This window comes from Brachycentrus maculatus, unplaced genomic scaffold, assembly GCF_059751285.1.
Source record: "Brachycentrus maculatus isolate JH-2025_06_01 unplaced genomic scaffold, ASM5975128v1 h1tg000005l, whole genome shotgun sequence".
NCBI lineage: Eukaryota > Metazoa > Arthropoda > Insecta > Trichoptera > Brachycentridae > Brachycentrus > Brachycentrus maculatus.
In genome coordinates this window covers 3319401-3334762 of record NW_028280760.1, presented here as the reverse complement: position 1 = coordinate 3334762, position 15362 = coordinate 3319401, and the positions used below count along the sequence as shown (strand labels likewise).

At 28.9% G+C, this 15362-nt stretch overlaps 1 protein-coding gene across 1 annotated transcript; it reads left to right on the top strand.

The window, feature by feature from the left end:
• Positions 1-6830: 6830 nt before the first annotated feature.
• LOC148313875 (circadian clock-controlled protein daywake-like) lies at positions 6831-14836 on the top strand. Its single transcript, XM_088257671.1, has 6 exons — positions 6831-6834; positions 10015-10184; positions 11527-11597; positions 12345-12484; positions 13234-13383; positions 13994-14836. Exons 1-6 carry the CDS (start codon positions 6831-6833, stop codon positions 14155-14157), a joined length of 699 nt encoding a protein of 232 aa, XP_088113797.1. The 3' UTR covers positions 14158-14836.
• The last annotated feature ends 526 nt before the right edge of the window (positions 14837-15362 follow it).

The window sequence follows — 15362 nt, the reverse complement described above, 5'->3', positions numbered from 1 at the left end:
TTTGAAGAACAAGATCTTATATGAATCTTTATAATATTTTTGAGAAAATATTCCTCGAACATTATTTTAATTTAAACTTTATTTGATCTTATTTTGTACCTGTTTTCTAAACTTTATTTAAACTACTTTAAGTAAAATTAAACTCTATTTTATAACTAGAGAATTTTATAAGTATAGAACTAAATAAAATGATCCCTCATAATTTATCGTCACCAACAATCCTACTTTAATTTTAATTTTTATTATTTAACCTTATTGATTAATAATTGTGTTTATTGACATTCCTACATTAATTATATCATAATTATTTTGTATTGTATGTTTCTCAAAACTATGCAATGCTACCTCGGCTGTCCAAACTTAAAACACAGTAAGCGACAATTTTTTGTAGTATGTTTTTTTTTGCATTTTTGGACTAAGTAGAATCTAATTAGTCCAAAAATGCAAAAAAAACGTACTACAAAAAAATGTCCCTTACTGTGTTTTGAGTTTGGACAGCCGACCTGCAATTGCATTTTAACAAGCATTCTTTGTTGTATGTATTCTGCTAGAGTATAAATATTTTTTGTTGAAATTTATGGCATTTATTTTGCTGATTTCAACTAGTTAATCGTTTGACAATAAGACAATACTATTTATATTACTAATTTATGATCTTAGTTTCAATTCTGAAACTGAAATATTAATTCACGCTGTGTATAAATTTCTTTAAATAACAAGTGTTTTTAAAAAAGGCTACGGCTTAAACCTGTTTTAGTTTTGTGTACAACAGATAAATGATAAAGATAAGTTGACGTTTTATAAAATACCATAAGTTTTTGTTTTTCAGATTAAAATTTAATTAAACAAAATTTATAACTATCTGTTTTGTAATTTAAATGATTAATGGGTAAATAAATAACATTAATATAGTAGACCAGAGATTCTTAACCTTTTTTCGCTTTTTCCATTATACAAGATATTTTATTTTCTATTTTACCATTTCTAAATGGTGTCAACATCCATCCTCACATTTTCTTTTAATAATTTACTGGAAATTTTTATAACCCTCCTAATTTTTGCTATCATAGAACCGTACTTTTTTGTCCTAAATTCATAAAATAGGACCCTAATCACTTATATAACTCTTGATATTAACTTTTGTCACTGACTTTGGGAATCAATATTACAACCTTCTCATTTCTAATAACCACGTTCATTCTGATTCAATTTGTGCCGTGTTTGTGAAAATTTCAAACCAATCCGTCTACTTCTTTTCAAGGCACCAATGTACGAAAACTGAATTTTTATGTATCGGGATATTCAGTTTCTTTAATTGGTATAAGTCAATATCAGAGCAGGCAAGAGGCTGCTTGCCGCCGTAAGAACGCAGACTTCTCACTCCTGGTCCAGACCCTTGCAAATCAATACTCCATACGCATAGTGGTCAGTTCAGTGATGAATTACAATCAAAACAATGTCACGATCAACTATCCTGTCATTTAAAATGTAAAAAGTAAATGGAGATATTACCATTACTATCTCTTAACATCCTTAAATATATTTGTAATATCTCCTTTAATTCTATACAGATATTAAAATTGAGAATAATACAAATTGTTTTATTTTGTTTTTTTTTCTTACTTTTAAATAAATTTCATTATCCTATTATTATTGCATTATTTGCTTTAAAATATTATTCATTAGTTTTAAATATAAACATGTAATTTTTTCTTATATTGTTAGCCAATACTTAAAATATAAAACTCAACTTATTTTTTCATTATTTGTATGTTAACTTCTTGGGCTGCAGTCATGACATGAGTGGCACAGCTGTATCCGTCAATTACAAAAATAATGTAAGCGTAATTACGCTTGCCACTCGTAACTCGCGACCTTTAATTTCACGACTGTTAACTAATCGTTTGCAGATAGTTTTTCTTAGGTTATTATGGTGATGTTTACGTTAATTGTCGGAGCATCCATCGTCTCCAGTCCACTGTCATAACACCATAATCACTTTAAAAAAGCTGTGTGCATTATATAATTTTATTTGAATATTTATATGTTTGCAGATCTTGTATAATAACATTTTTTGTTAAATTATTTACGTATTATAACTAGTCATGATTTTTTACATATTACACTTTATTGGGTTCTGTCCATTAGCTTTTAGCAATTAAATATTATCTAACTTATTTAGTAAACATATTTGTAATGTATTCAATCAACATCTCATTATTTCTTATGTAATTGAAATAAATAAATATAAAATATTCATTTATTTTTTTTATTTTCACCTTCATCTTACATAACGTGGGAATATGATCCCCGAATCCCGGAGGTCTTCCAATTCCATAGATCTCCATATTAGCAGCTTAGGGTTTTCTGGATTGAAATGAGATTTGTTATATCGCTCACTCCTTTCAACAACGTCATATATCAAAAATTGTTAATTTTCAGTTGTGCATGTTTTCGGAATGCCTAGAAAATGTACTATATCCCAGCAAAAGCGGCATATTTTTAACGTAATATTTACCCGCTACAGGGCAGAAATTGTTGTTTTCGCATTTTGAAGAAAAGTCATTGATTAATTTTTTTTTTAAATATACTTAATATTTTTCAAATGGAGAAAAAACATTCAGGTTTTACCTAAAATGATCTGTTGTACAATAAAAAGTTCAATAAGTGGCTCGATATTTATTTTTAACACATTGTATTATATTTTTAAACTTAAAAAACGATCTCCTGAATAATCAAGTTTTTTGATTTATGACGTTGTTGAAAGGAGTGAGCGATATGTTTATTTAAGTAAATTAAAGCGTTTATTGTAAGCATGCAATATCAATTGCATCTTCTAGTGGTACCGGAAGCATACAATGATGATGAAGGGGTGACGAATACACCAGCTTAATTACGAAGCAACATGCAATATAACAACAATAATGTCCAAATACCTGTTCACAAATCTGGATTATCTCCAATTATAGGAGTTATTTTTTGCCATCTCATCAAAGATGAAGAAGAATATGGAAGTCTGGTTATTTACGGGGCTGACGACCATCATAGGCTGGTTTAAATGATCAATTTACACACCAATAGATGTCTCTAGTGAAGTTCTAGTGATTCAAGAACAATGTTAGATTAGTTCATTTATATAAAACTTCCAAGAATTTGAGTAGTGTGGCTGTCAATAATGTGCAGAATTAGTGAATGTTACACGTGTGTAAAGTGATCACTTAAACCAGCCTATGACGGTCGTCAGCCCCGTAAATGCCCAGACTTTTCTTCATCTTTGATGAGATGTCAAATTATAATTTGAAAAATAATGTAGCAATCCTTATAAATTTTGTCACTTAAAGTCATTAACTGCAATACATATTTTTAGACAATAGAAGTTCATACAAATATAATCAATAAAATACCCATAATTGACAATAAGACAATGATTAAAGGCCTCCCACCAATTGTACATGTTTCCACTGATAATAAATAAAAATAAGAAACGTCTCCTACCCCGACACAACTCTAAAATTTACACTTATAGCTCACATACAGTGTCTGAATATGATGCGAGATGCATTGAATCACGTGTCAAATATATTTTGGTAATTACCGAGCAAAATTAAAACTTTTTAATTAATAGATATTACCACAAAGTGACTGCTGAATCAATTATTGTAATCAATAACAATGATTTTTTCAACAGATTTTTAGTATGCAACGAGAAAAGCAGAGAAGTCAGTGGATGATTCCATTCTTAAGAATTTTAAATAGGAAGCAGAGAAATTTACTGTTGAAGTCAGAGAATGTTCTTGAGAATGTAGCGCAGAGATGAAGCCAGTAAGATGAGTCTCTGTTGATGACTAATGAAAAGTGTGAGGCCCTTCCTTTTGAGTAATTTTGAGGGCCCAAGTAGGAAAGCAGCATTGGGCGCAATCAAGTGTATGTATATACATATATACATATTCTGTAAATAAAAATAATAAATTTGGACAATTTATATATCGCCATTTTCGTGCGATACTACTTCAAGGGTTCTGTAGGTACATTAGTTTGTATCTACTTCATTCTTTAAACCCTTATCCCCCCACCCAATGGTGCATAGGGCACTGCATCATATAAATGCAGTGTTATGTTGATCATTAACACATGAGGGATAGGCTGAGAGAATAGAATGCTATACCAATTTGACTTTGCAAACAGCATTTCCTCATATATTCTTCATCTTCAAACCCTCATCCACACCCAATGGTGATGTGCATAGGGCACTGCATCATATAAACGAAATGTTATCTTGATTGTTAATACATGAAGAAAAGGTGATCAGCCATGTGCTCCAGGTACCAGTCTAAGGTAATATTGAATAAATATTACAGTGAAAAAAATCACATATATTTATTTGACCCCCCCCCCCCGTGGGAATCTAACTCGGGCCCTCTAGTACCGTAGCCGAGCGTGTTGACCATTACACTCAAAGGCGGAGCTATTATAAATTTCATTAACGTTTTTATCATCATGAAAAGTATATAAATTCCAAAGTATTTTTCAATAAGAAAAATAAGGTATGATATTTTTATTCATCAGCTGTACCCGCACGCATCGCTGTGGCTGTCTAGTAGAATGGGAAAGAAAGAAAAGGGAAAGCAGACTATTCTTATGTTTTTATTATAACAATGTTTGTGGGTATACAATATTTTAGTAACTGTCAAGAAACACGCTGCTGCCATGAAAATTATGTTTAAGATTTCGTATCGCTGGTAACAGCGTAAGTTTGACAGTTGGCGCTACCGTTGTGTTTTTTTGTATTTTTTAATGCTTTAAATTGTTATAGGTGAAAAAAAACCTCTCGCAAATACCCAAACCACTACACCACGGAGCCGGACTATCTCTAAATTTGATAAGATGCATAGTATGGTTTCTAGTTGAACACCAACTTAATTTAACAGAAGGGAAGCAAGATGAAAGCGGATTACTTTTAACACAAATTTATTCAGTTCCAGAAAATTACAATCAAGAAATATTTAAGAATAATCGCGTGATTCTAATGCGAGAACAGTTGAAAGACGTGTCGATCGGAGGACGGGCGGTGACGAAATGTGACGGGCTGGTTCACGCTCGCTGCGAGCTCGGTTAGGGTGTTCGGTTATGCTCGTTCATTCGGTTGTCGAGTTGCCATAGATTGTTGTGGGTTGCCACAATAGGATCTGAAATATAACTACTTACTTTATTACTTTTTTTTTATCTGTATATCCAGAACTAATTCTCCTACGATAATGAAATATATTTTGTTATGTAGGTAAATAAATGTACGAAAATTAATTTGCATCCACGTCGTTTTTTCACAGCTTCTATAGTTTCACAGTAAATTATGTTAATTGAGAGGAAGTGATTTTTTATTGATATTTTTTACCAGAAATTTTAGTACAGTCGAACACGATATAACGGCCTAATTGGGGGTAGGTGGTGTCCGTTTAAACCGAAAGTGTTATATTAAAATACATTTAAAATAATAAAATTAAAAAAAAAAAACATATATATAAATATATATATATATATATATATATATATATATATATATATATATATATATATATATATATATATATATATATATATATATATATATATATTTTATATATATATATATATATATATATATATATATATATATATATATATATATATATATATATATATATATATATATATATATATATATATATATATATATGCACACTGTATAAATACAGTGTGGAATTTTGTTTATATTTTGTTTTGTTATTTATATCTAAAGATATAAATAAACAATACTCATGTCCGCCTCCGTGGTGGTCCCGGGTTCTATTCCCAGGGGGGTGAAAATAAATATTAGTGATTGTACACTGAAATATTTATTTAATATTACCCTGTACTGGTTCCTGAAGCGCAAGAGTGATCACCTTGCCTTCGTGTAAGTAATGATCAAGATAACACTGCTGCAATTCGATGCAGTGCCCTATGCACCATTGCGTAAGTAAAAAAAAATACAAAATTCTAGTTGAGATTACCATGGTCGCCAAAAATTTTTTACATGCTGCGTACGCAAACAATTTGCCCTGTTAATATTATGCATGTATCAAAAGGGTTTTTTTTTACATTTGACATTTACATCCGAAGTTCGTTTAATAGAGGTCCGTTATATCGAGGTTTTATTACAGTTGTATTTCCGAACCTATACTTATCAAAATGAAAATAGAAACATTTTATAGACAATCATTTTTGCCGTTTTCTTTTAGCTCTTACCGTTTTTTAGAGAAAAATATTTTTTTAAAAAAAACAACCAAAAAGACAGGTACATGTTTAGGTCGCTACGGGGAGAGCGGACTTCTAAATTCCCCCGAACTAATAGAAAAACAGAATATATATATATATATATATATATATATATATATATATATATATATATATATATATATATATATATATATATATATATATATAGTCATACTACAAAGGTAATAAATATTTCTAATAAAGTGCGTTTATAAAGATGTGTATGACTAAGTATTTTATTTATCAGAGCTGATGTTGTCAGCCTCGAGAAACCCCTTCTCTAGCAAATTCGCTCCACTCAAATACATATACTCACCTACATAAACTCACATTATTATCCATTCAGTCAGTCTGAAATACCATGCCACTATATTCCCAGTAAACCTACGCTTGTGTTTACATTGAATCTATATCAAACCCTTTATTTGTAAACATTTTACTGTACAATAATTACGAAGATATTTTATTTTAAAATGAAGCTTTTTATATTAAGTGTATTTCTAGTCTATAGTTTTAGCGTGGTGCAAACGATGACAATGCGTAAGTAACCTTTTTTTTTAAGCTTTACACTTTTTTCCTTGCCTAAGTTGATGTCAAAATATAAATGTATCGCTTTATTTATTGTGTATTTCTATATTTTATGAGTTTAAAAATTGGCTTCAGCCGTAAATAAATACATTCGTCGTATTTAAAGTAACAAAAAAGCAATAAATATTTAATTTTGACAAGTTTTTAAAACCGTTAGTTTATTATTTTTTTCAACGATTCCATATCAAAAACATACTAATTTAATTTATTATTTTTCATCTTAAATTATCAATACCGTGGCATCAAATGTTTTATCATTTAAAAATTGTTCAAAACTCCCATTTATTAACAATTGAAACATTTTATTTCTTATGAAAAATGACAAAAATCAAAATATGTAATCAAAGTATTCGAGTAAAGTTACATTTGTTTATTAATAATTTTTAAGGTATTCTAAAGTGGTTTATTAAACAATCATACGCAGTTAAACTATTCCTATCACCTATAATATTATATATATATATATATATATATATATATATATATATATATATATATATATATATATATATATATATATATATATATATATATATACATATATTTATATATATATATGTATATATATATATATATATATATATATATATATATATATATATATATATATATATATATATATATATATATATATATATATATATATATATATATATATATATATATATATATATATATATATATATATATATATATATATATATATATATATATATATATATATATATATATATATATATATATATATATATATATATATATATATATATATATATATATATATATATATATATATATATATATATACATATATTTATATATATATATGTATATATATATATATATATATATATATATATATATATATATATATATATATATATATATATATATATATATATATATATATATATGTAAATATATATATATATATATATATATGTATATATATATATATATATATATATATATATATATATATATATATATATATATATATATATATATATATATATATATAGATATATAATACTCGTTTATATTTTTACAAACATACGTATATGTATTTAAAATACAATTATATTTTTTATCACAATCTATGCAACACCAAAAAATGACCCCATTATTTAAAGCCGGTCTTATAATACACGTTTAACCATATTATATAATGTTACATAATACATTTTATATAATAATACACAAACTTTCTTGTTCATATGTTATGTTCATACATTATATATTTTTTGTTGATACTAATTTTCTCCTTACAAAGATCTTTTAATAGTAACTACATTTGTTTAACTTTTTTAATAAAATAAGAATTTTATCTATCCGAAATAATGATCAAACGTTTGATATTGAGATCGAAAGAACGTATATTGATTTCATCAATTGATTTGGCAGTCATATTTTACTTACATCTATGCATTTTTAATTTGAATTTTCCTTTGTAAATACCACTTTTTTGTTTTGTTTTAACATTCATTCTAACCCTTATCCGCACCCAATGGTGCATAGCGCACTGCATCGTATTGACGCAGTGTTACCTTGATCGTTATTTACATGAAGCCAAAGTGATCACTCCTGCGCCTCAGGGATCAGTCCAGGGTAATATTATATAAATATTAGAGTGTAAAATCAGAAATACTTCTTTTCACCCCCCTCCCTGGGAATCGAACCCGGGACCTCCAGTACATAGATTTTTTTAGTAAAAGGTTTTATACCAACGTGATTTCTAGAAACAAGTATTACCGTAATTATTTTTAAAAACATATAATTTCTGCATATAAAAAACAATAGGTACCATAGAAAATTCATGAATAATTGAATTTAAAAATAATGCATTTATAATCAAAATAATATTTAAAGCTATATTGTAGACCCTGAAAATGAATTGATCGGTGCAACCAGTAAATTTAATAACAAAAAAAGCAATTACCTTTGTGGTAAAATCAATTTCAAGTGGTAAAAAAGTGGTAAAATGTGGTAAAAGTGTTTTCTTTAATAATTTAATCTTTTTTTCGTATTTAATTTTTTTATTTGGCTCAAAGTTTGTGGAACAATATAATGATTCAAATTTTTGAAAAGTAAGATACTTGTATAAGACCACTTTTTTAGTTTATTAGTGTAAACACGGCTAGCTGACATATCTGCACATATGAGAACATCTGCAGTTCTCGAAACTGGTCATGTTTACATTAATAACCTCAACAGTAAAAACTTTGAAAGTTTTTTTTACTTTTTACATTTAAGCCTTTTTTCATACCAAATGTCGCTCACTCCTTTCAAGAACGTCATAAATCAAAAAACTTGATTTTTCAGGAGAACGTTTTTAACGTTTAAAAATATAACACAATGTATTAAAAATAAACATCAAGCCACTTATTGAACTTTTTACTGTGCAACAGATCTTTTTAGGTAAAACGTAAAGGGTTTTTCTCCATTTGAAAAATATTCAATATATTCAACAAAATAATTAAACAATACCTTTTCTTCAAAATGCAAAAACAACATTTTCTGCCCTGTAGCTGGTAAATATTAAATTAAAAATATGCCTCTTTTGCTGGGATAAAGTACATTTTCTGAGCATTTCGAAAACATGCACAACTGAAAATTGACGATTTTTGATTTATGACGTTCTTGAAAGGAGTGAGCGATGTATGTATAAACATATTTATTTTGATAAATAAATACTGTTATGAATCTGTAATACTAGGAAGGTATTTCATACCTTCCTAGATTCTTTAGAATTGCATAAGCCTCAGTCATTTTGAAGTCTAATTATCTGGCTACCTGAGAAAAATTCGCTTTTCATTCAATACACGATTGAGCTCATTTTCCAACAACCTAACAATAAAAGCATGTGAAATATTTACACACAATCATAGAAACATAGTTTTTTTACTGTATCCATTACACAAGAATACTGCAAAAATAATTGTGTTATTTGATTGAATAATGCAAATACCGAGTACAAAATATGTATGAAGATATATTGCTGGTTAAATGCTAAGAGCCACAACACATAAAAATAAAATGATGAACCACAACACAAAAAACATTTATAGTAAGGTGAGTATGTATCACGAAGTATCTGCAAAAAATATTTAAGAAATTTTTTACTATTCACAGTTGACATATTCAAAGTGTGCGATCGCGAAGATCCCGAGTTGGATGACTGTTTGAAAACTAACATCCAAAGTGCTATCAAAGATTTGTGTGCAGGGGTCCCCGAACTCAAACTGAAATCCTTGGACCCCCACATTCAGAAGGAACTAGTCATCGAATACAAGCGGAATCAGGTATGAAGACATTATTATTCTAGTCCGGGGATGGCTAGGTTGCTTGGTGTTCCTCTTTAGGACTTTGGATAGGGACTTTGAAAGCTTTAGTAATCGTCTTCGTATTTGATCGCGAAAAGCTTTGCATGATCGATTGAATACCGAAATATTTATTTTGGAATCCAGGGATTGCGAATTTTTTTAGCAGGTGGGTCATTTTTTTAAATCATTGTCGCAAGTTACATAGGTTGAGTACATAAAACAAGTTTAAATAAAAGCTTTGAAGTTTTATTAACTTTAATCTTCATAAGAAAAATTTCAATGAACTCTTTACAAATTAATAAAACGTGCAGAACGCATCGAAACACGTGTCACAATAGATTTTAAGAAATTGTGGTATTTACCAAGTAAAACCTTTGTTAAAAATGGATTTATATTGCTACAAAGTGACTGCCGAATCGATGAATGAAAATAAATAACTAAGGCAGGAAAAATATGTGAGAAAATACTCCACTTTTCTTTATGAAAAAAATAATATTACCATACATTAACTATATGATTATTTGTACACTTAATGAACACACGTGTTTGCTCGATGCCAGTTCTAGGTCAAAACGTCATTTGTAATTACCCTTGCTCTTAAAATCAACTTTTGCAACCTTGGCTCACAGTCATCTTGCATGCAATTATTACATAAATGTAAATCATAATTAATCATAAACATCACATCTAAACTAGTTTAAATAAACTAGATTAAAAACTCAACAAAACATGTTCTTTATGCAGAAATAATCATAAAAATATAAACAAAATAAGTTTTTTATTTGGCGATATACATTGAAACCTTTATCTATCGTTCCTTGAATAATCGTTTTCCCGGATGTGTCGTTTATTTCTTCTACATTCGACGTCAAAATTCCTTAACTTTATTTGCAAAGCCGAAATACAGTAAAAAAACAACTGTCGATCACAGATTATTTAAAATGCAATAAACTTAAATGTTTTTTGGTTTTGTTCAGCTTTGTTTAAAAAAAAATCTTAAATTATATTCTTCTTGGAATTTTAACCTATCTAGGTTATGCAGATTGGGAGGACGATATCTTTACTCTATCGCATCTCCTTTGTATTGACTTCATAATCCCGCATTCATTGTTTTCTCGTATTTATAGTTTATTTCAATAGGCCCCTTTGAAAACGATAGAGGTTTCATTGTAGTAATATTTATAATTTCATTATTATTTTTTAGTAATACATTCTGTATGTAAGGTTTTTTTGCCAACCATAAAAAATTCTTCATTTATTCCTTTATTTTACATCTTTATTCCTTTTAACTTTTTGGCAATAATTTTTTTTTTTCTTCCAGATTTCCGGAAAAGCTATTCTCCAAAACGTGAGGTCTTATGGGATGAGTAACGCAATCGTTCATGCTGTAAGGTAATTTGAGCATCATTACAATTATAGCGATGATCATATTTTAAATTTTGCGGGATAACATGATGCTTTAAATATAAAATTGTAACTTTTGTATAAGACCACTTTTTTGAGTTTATTAATGTAAACATGACTAGTTTGGAGAACTACAGATGTTCTCGTCAACAAATGAAAGTACAAACTACATAATAAGTAATCAAAAAACTCATTGATTGATTTGGCAGTCACTTTGTGGTAGGTAATACAGCTATTTATCCATTTTGAATCTAAATTTTACTTGGTAAATAACACTATAAAATATTCGTTTTTACCAATTAAAAGTAAAATAGAGATGGGTGGAATAGTAACTGATAAAAGGGGTGGAGTTTGGTTTAACAAAGATTTAGAAAGCAAGGATGAGGAATTTCTGAAATTAATGTTTTTTTACAGTTTTTTTGTGTTGTTGTATTTCTAAATTTTATTGGCCTTTTAATATTACTGATTGTAATAATTTAAGTGTGTGTGCGTCCAAAGAGAGAGAAGTGTATATTATTTGATTCACGAACCCTGAAAAATTATTACTTATAACACCTCGACAACGTTCTTTGATTTTAACTTTTAGATTTCTAGCGGTTTGATGTGGATATTTTTTAATATATCAAATATTTTTATCACAATATCCACAAGATTGGATTGCAAAGGATTGTATTTTGCACAAAAATCCCCATATATATTTTGTTTTTACTGTGACATTTTCCTTTACTCTTTCAGATCAAATATCCAAGATGATGTTTTCGAATTAGAAATCGACATGTCGAATAAGGAAATAACAGTCGATGGCAGTGTGAAAGGCGAAGGCAGACTGAACGCCCTTGTCTTTAGTTCTAAGGGTTTTTTTAACAATACAATGTGTAAGTGTATTTCTATATATCCTTGATAACCTAACTTGGGCGGTTCAGTTAATAAGTAGACTGACGTCATAAAACAAAATGCACTTTATATAGAAGTTTGGTTTTTCGAAGTCTGGGTCCCCTTCAAAGTGTTTACCTCCCCGACGCATACATTTATCCTAACGGTGTTTCCAGTTTTGGAAACAGTCCTGGAACGCTTCTTTTGTGATATCCTCCAGCTCTTTCGCCGCATTTGCGTTAATCTCGGGATCATCCCAAACGTGTCTAGTCAAAAACTCGTGAATTCGCTGGAGCGTTGTCGTTTCATCAGCTCATTCAGATTTCAGAACACGTGAGTTTTTGGCCAAACTGTTCACTGTTCTTCCTCACCCGCTTCTATACCCTCCTACTAGACGCCTGAAAATATTATCAAAAAAATTCATGAATATTAACTTAAAAGTGTGACTTGTTTTGTATTAGAATATTTAAAGTATGTTCAAAAATTCTTCTAAATCTATTTTGAGATGTCAATATACATAACTCCTAAGTGGACAAATCGAGATTTGTACATACTTAAAATATTGTCAATGAAATAAGTTCCGTCATTTTTCTTTTTACATTTTATCAATTCATCTTATTCTTCTTATATGTCTACTTCAGGCACTGCATCGTATTGACGAAGTGTTATCTTGATCGTTACTTACATGAAGGCAATGGGATTAATGTTAGTAGTAGTGTGTTACTTAATTGTTATTTTTATTATTATTTAGCGGATGTCACGTGGACGTACAAACTCACAGGGAAGCCGGAAACGAAGGATGGAAAGACTTACATGCGCATTGTAAAATTTTTCATGAGACCGGAAGTACGCAGCATGAAAGTTCATATTCCGAGTATATTTGACGACAATCCAGAACTAAGTATGACATTCTTCATTTATAAATCCTAATTTATTTTCAAATTTATTTTTCATCATAGACAAAATAACACCTATTACAATAATGTACCGTCACTGAGTTTTCCCATGCTGAGGGCACATTTTACTATGCTTATTTATACGAAAAGAAAATCGTTTATATATTTCAGATCTACCTAAATAACCAACTAACTACACGTCACTTCCACACAACATTCACATAGATAACTTTGGAAACGAAAGAAGCTAAAATTTGTGAACAAACTCGAAATGTTGTGTTTATTGATTCAGCAGTTACTTTCCATATTTTATTTTAAAATTGACTGGAATTGGAAGTAAAAGGGGTATTTCTACCACTATTACTTCTAAATCCATTATTAGATACGTATTTCGATGTATCCAGCATAAGCTATGTTCGATAATGATGGTGAATGCACCGAAACGCGTGTCAGAGTATGTTCTAAGAAATTGTGGTATTTCACTAGTAAAATTAATTTTTAAAATATTTTTCGAAAAATCAAAGAAATTGTTGCCAAAGTTGAAAATTCGAAGAAAAAAGTTTTGTTTCAATTAATCTAATGGATACTGTATTTTAAACATTTATTTTTTTCTAGATAAAATCGCTTACGATTTCGCTAACAATAACTGGAGATTGATCTACGGAGAACTACTTCCCATTGTCGAAATTATTTGGGATAAAATTGGAACTGGATACAGCAACAAAATATTCATGAAAATACCTTATAATGAATTATTCCCATCTTCATCCTCGACGTAAAATAAAAATCTTTCTTTCTAATGAATAAAGTGTAAACTTATAACACGTCATTTATGCTAAACTTGAATAATATTTGAAATTGTAAAATATGTATTTCTGTGTAAAATGTGTATATCTGTGTAAAATATTTATATCTGTGTAAAATATGTATATGTATGTAAAATTTGTATATATTTGTAAAATATGTATTTCTTTTAAACCAAAATTCAGTCAAAACTCTGTTACTCTAGTGAACGCTATACGTATTCTATGAAATGCTTTTTTATAAAACTTTTTTAATGTAATTTATTTTTGAATATACGAGTACATTTAATGAAGTAAAAGGCAGATCCTCCTAGCCCCAGAATATACGAGATTGGATGCGGATCAGAATAGTTGAGGTACTGCTTAGAGCAGCCCAATACATGGCTACATACTCTCGAGTGATAGTCGAGTAGAGGAGACCTGACATGACCTATAATGAAGAAGATATATTTAAAAGATGTATCTCAATAAAAAGCTTCTTTTCATCTCACCAATAGATGTCTCTAGTGAAGTTCTAGTGATTCTAGAACAATGTTTCAAAATTGGTTCATATACTGTATATAGAGCCAAGAATTTCAGAAGTGTGGTTGTCAATAATGGGTAGAATTGGTGAATGTTACACGTATGTAAAGTGATCACTTAAACCAGCCTATGACGGTCGTCAGCCCCGTAAACGACCAGACTTCCATGTCAAAAAATAATAAACAAAAATCAAAATAATCAGAAGATGTATGATGAAGAAAAAAATCTCTCAAACCGTGCTCTTACTACAATAAATTATCTACTACTCTAGTTTTCATGGGTAAACTAGTTCTTAGAAAAATATTTTCGTCTGATTTAGTGTTCACTAGGAAAAACATATTTTAAAGATAGTAAAAGTGTATTTAAATCCTTTTACACAAGTACTGGATTTATCCTCACAAGGGGTGTGCAAAAAATAAATGAAAACAGGCAGTGCGATTGAAATATCCTGAATTTCAGTGCTCGATTTCTCTGTTGGTATTTCATTGAAGATATTAAGTTACAAAATATTTTTTTGATACAAATATTACATTTCTAAATTAAATGTGATATTATTGTATTTATCGTCCTTATTATTAACTATTTTTTGTTAATAAATTACCCATGGCAGGGGTCGGGAGACCGCTTGAGTCTCTTTCCAAAGGCACGTTTTTATTCTA

What these genes read in the sequence shown, in the direction of transcription:
- LOC148313875 (XM_088257671.1), top strand. An exon ending in GCAATCGTTCATGCTGTAAG is followed by an intron (nt 11,598 to 12,344) that starts GTAATTTGAGCA and finishes TTACTCTTTCAG; the next exon opens with ATCAAATATCCAAGATGATG. An exon ending in TTTTTTTAACAATACAATGT is followed by an intron (nt 12,485 to 13,233) that starts GTAAGTGTATTT and finishes ATTATTATTTAG; the next exon opens with CGGATGTCACGTGGACGTAC.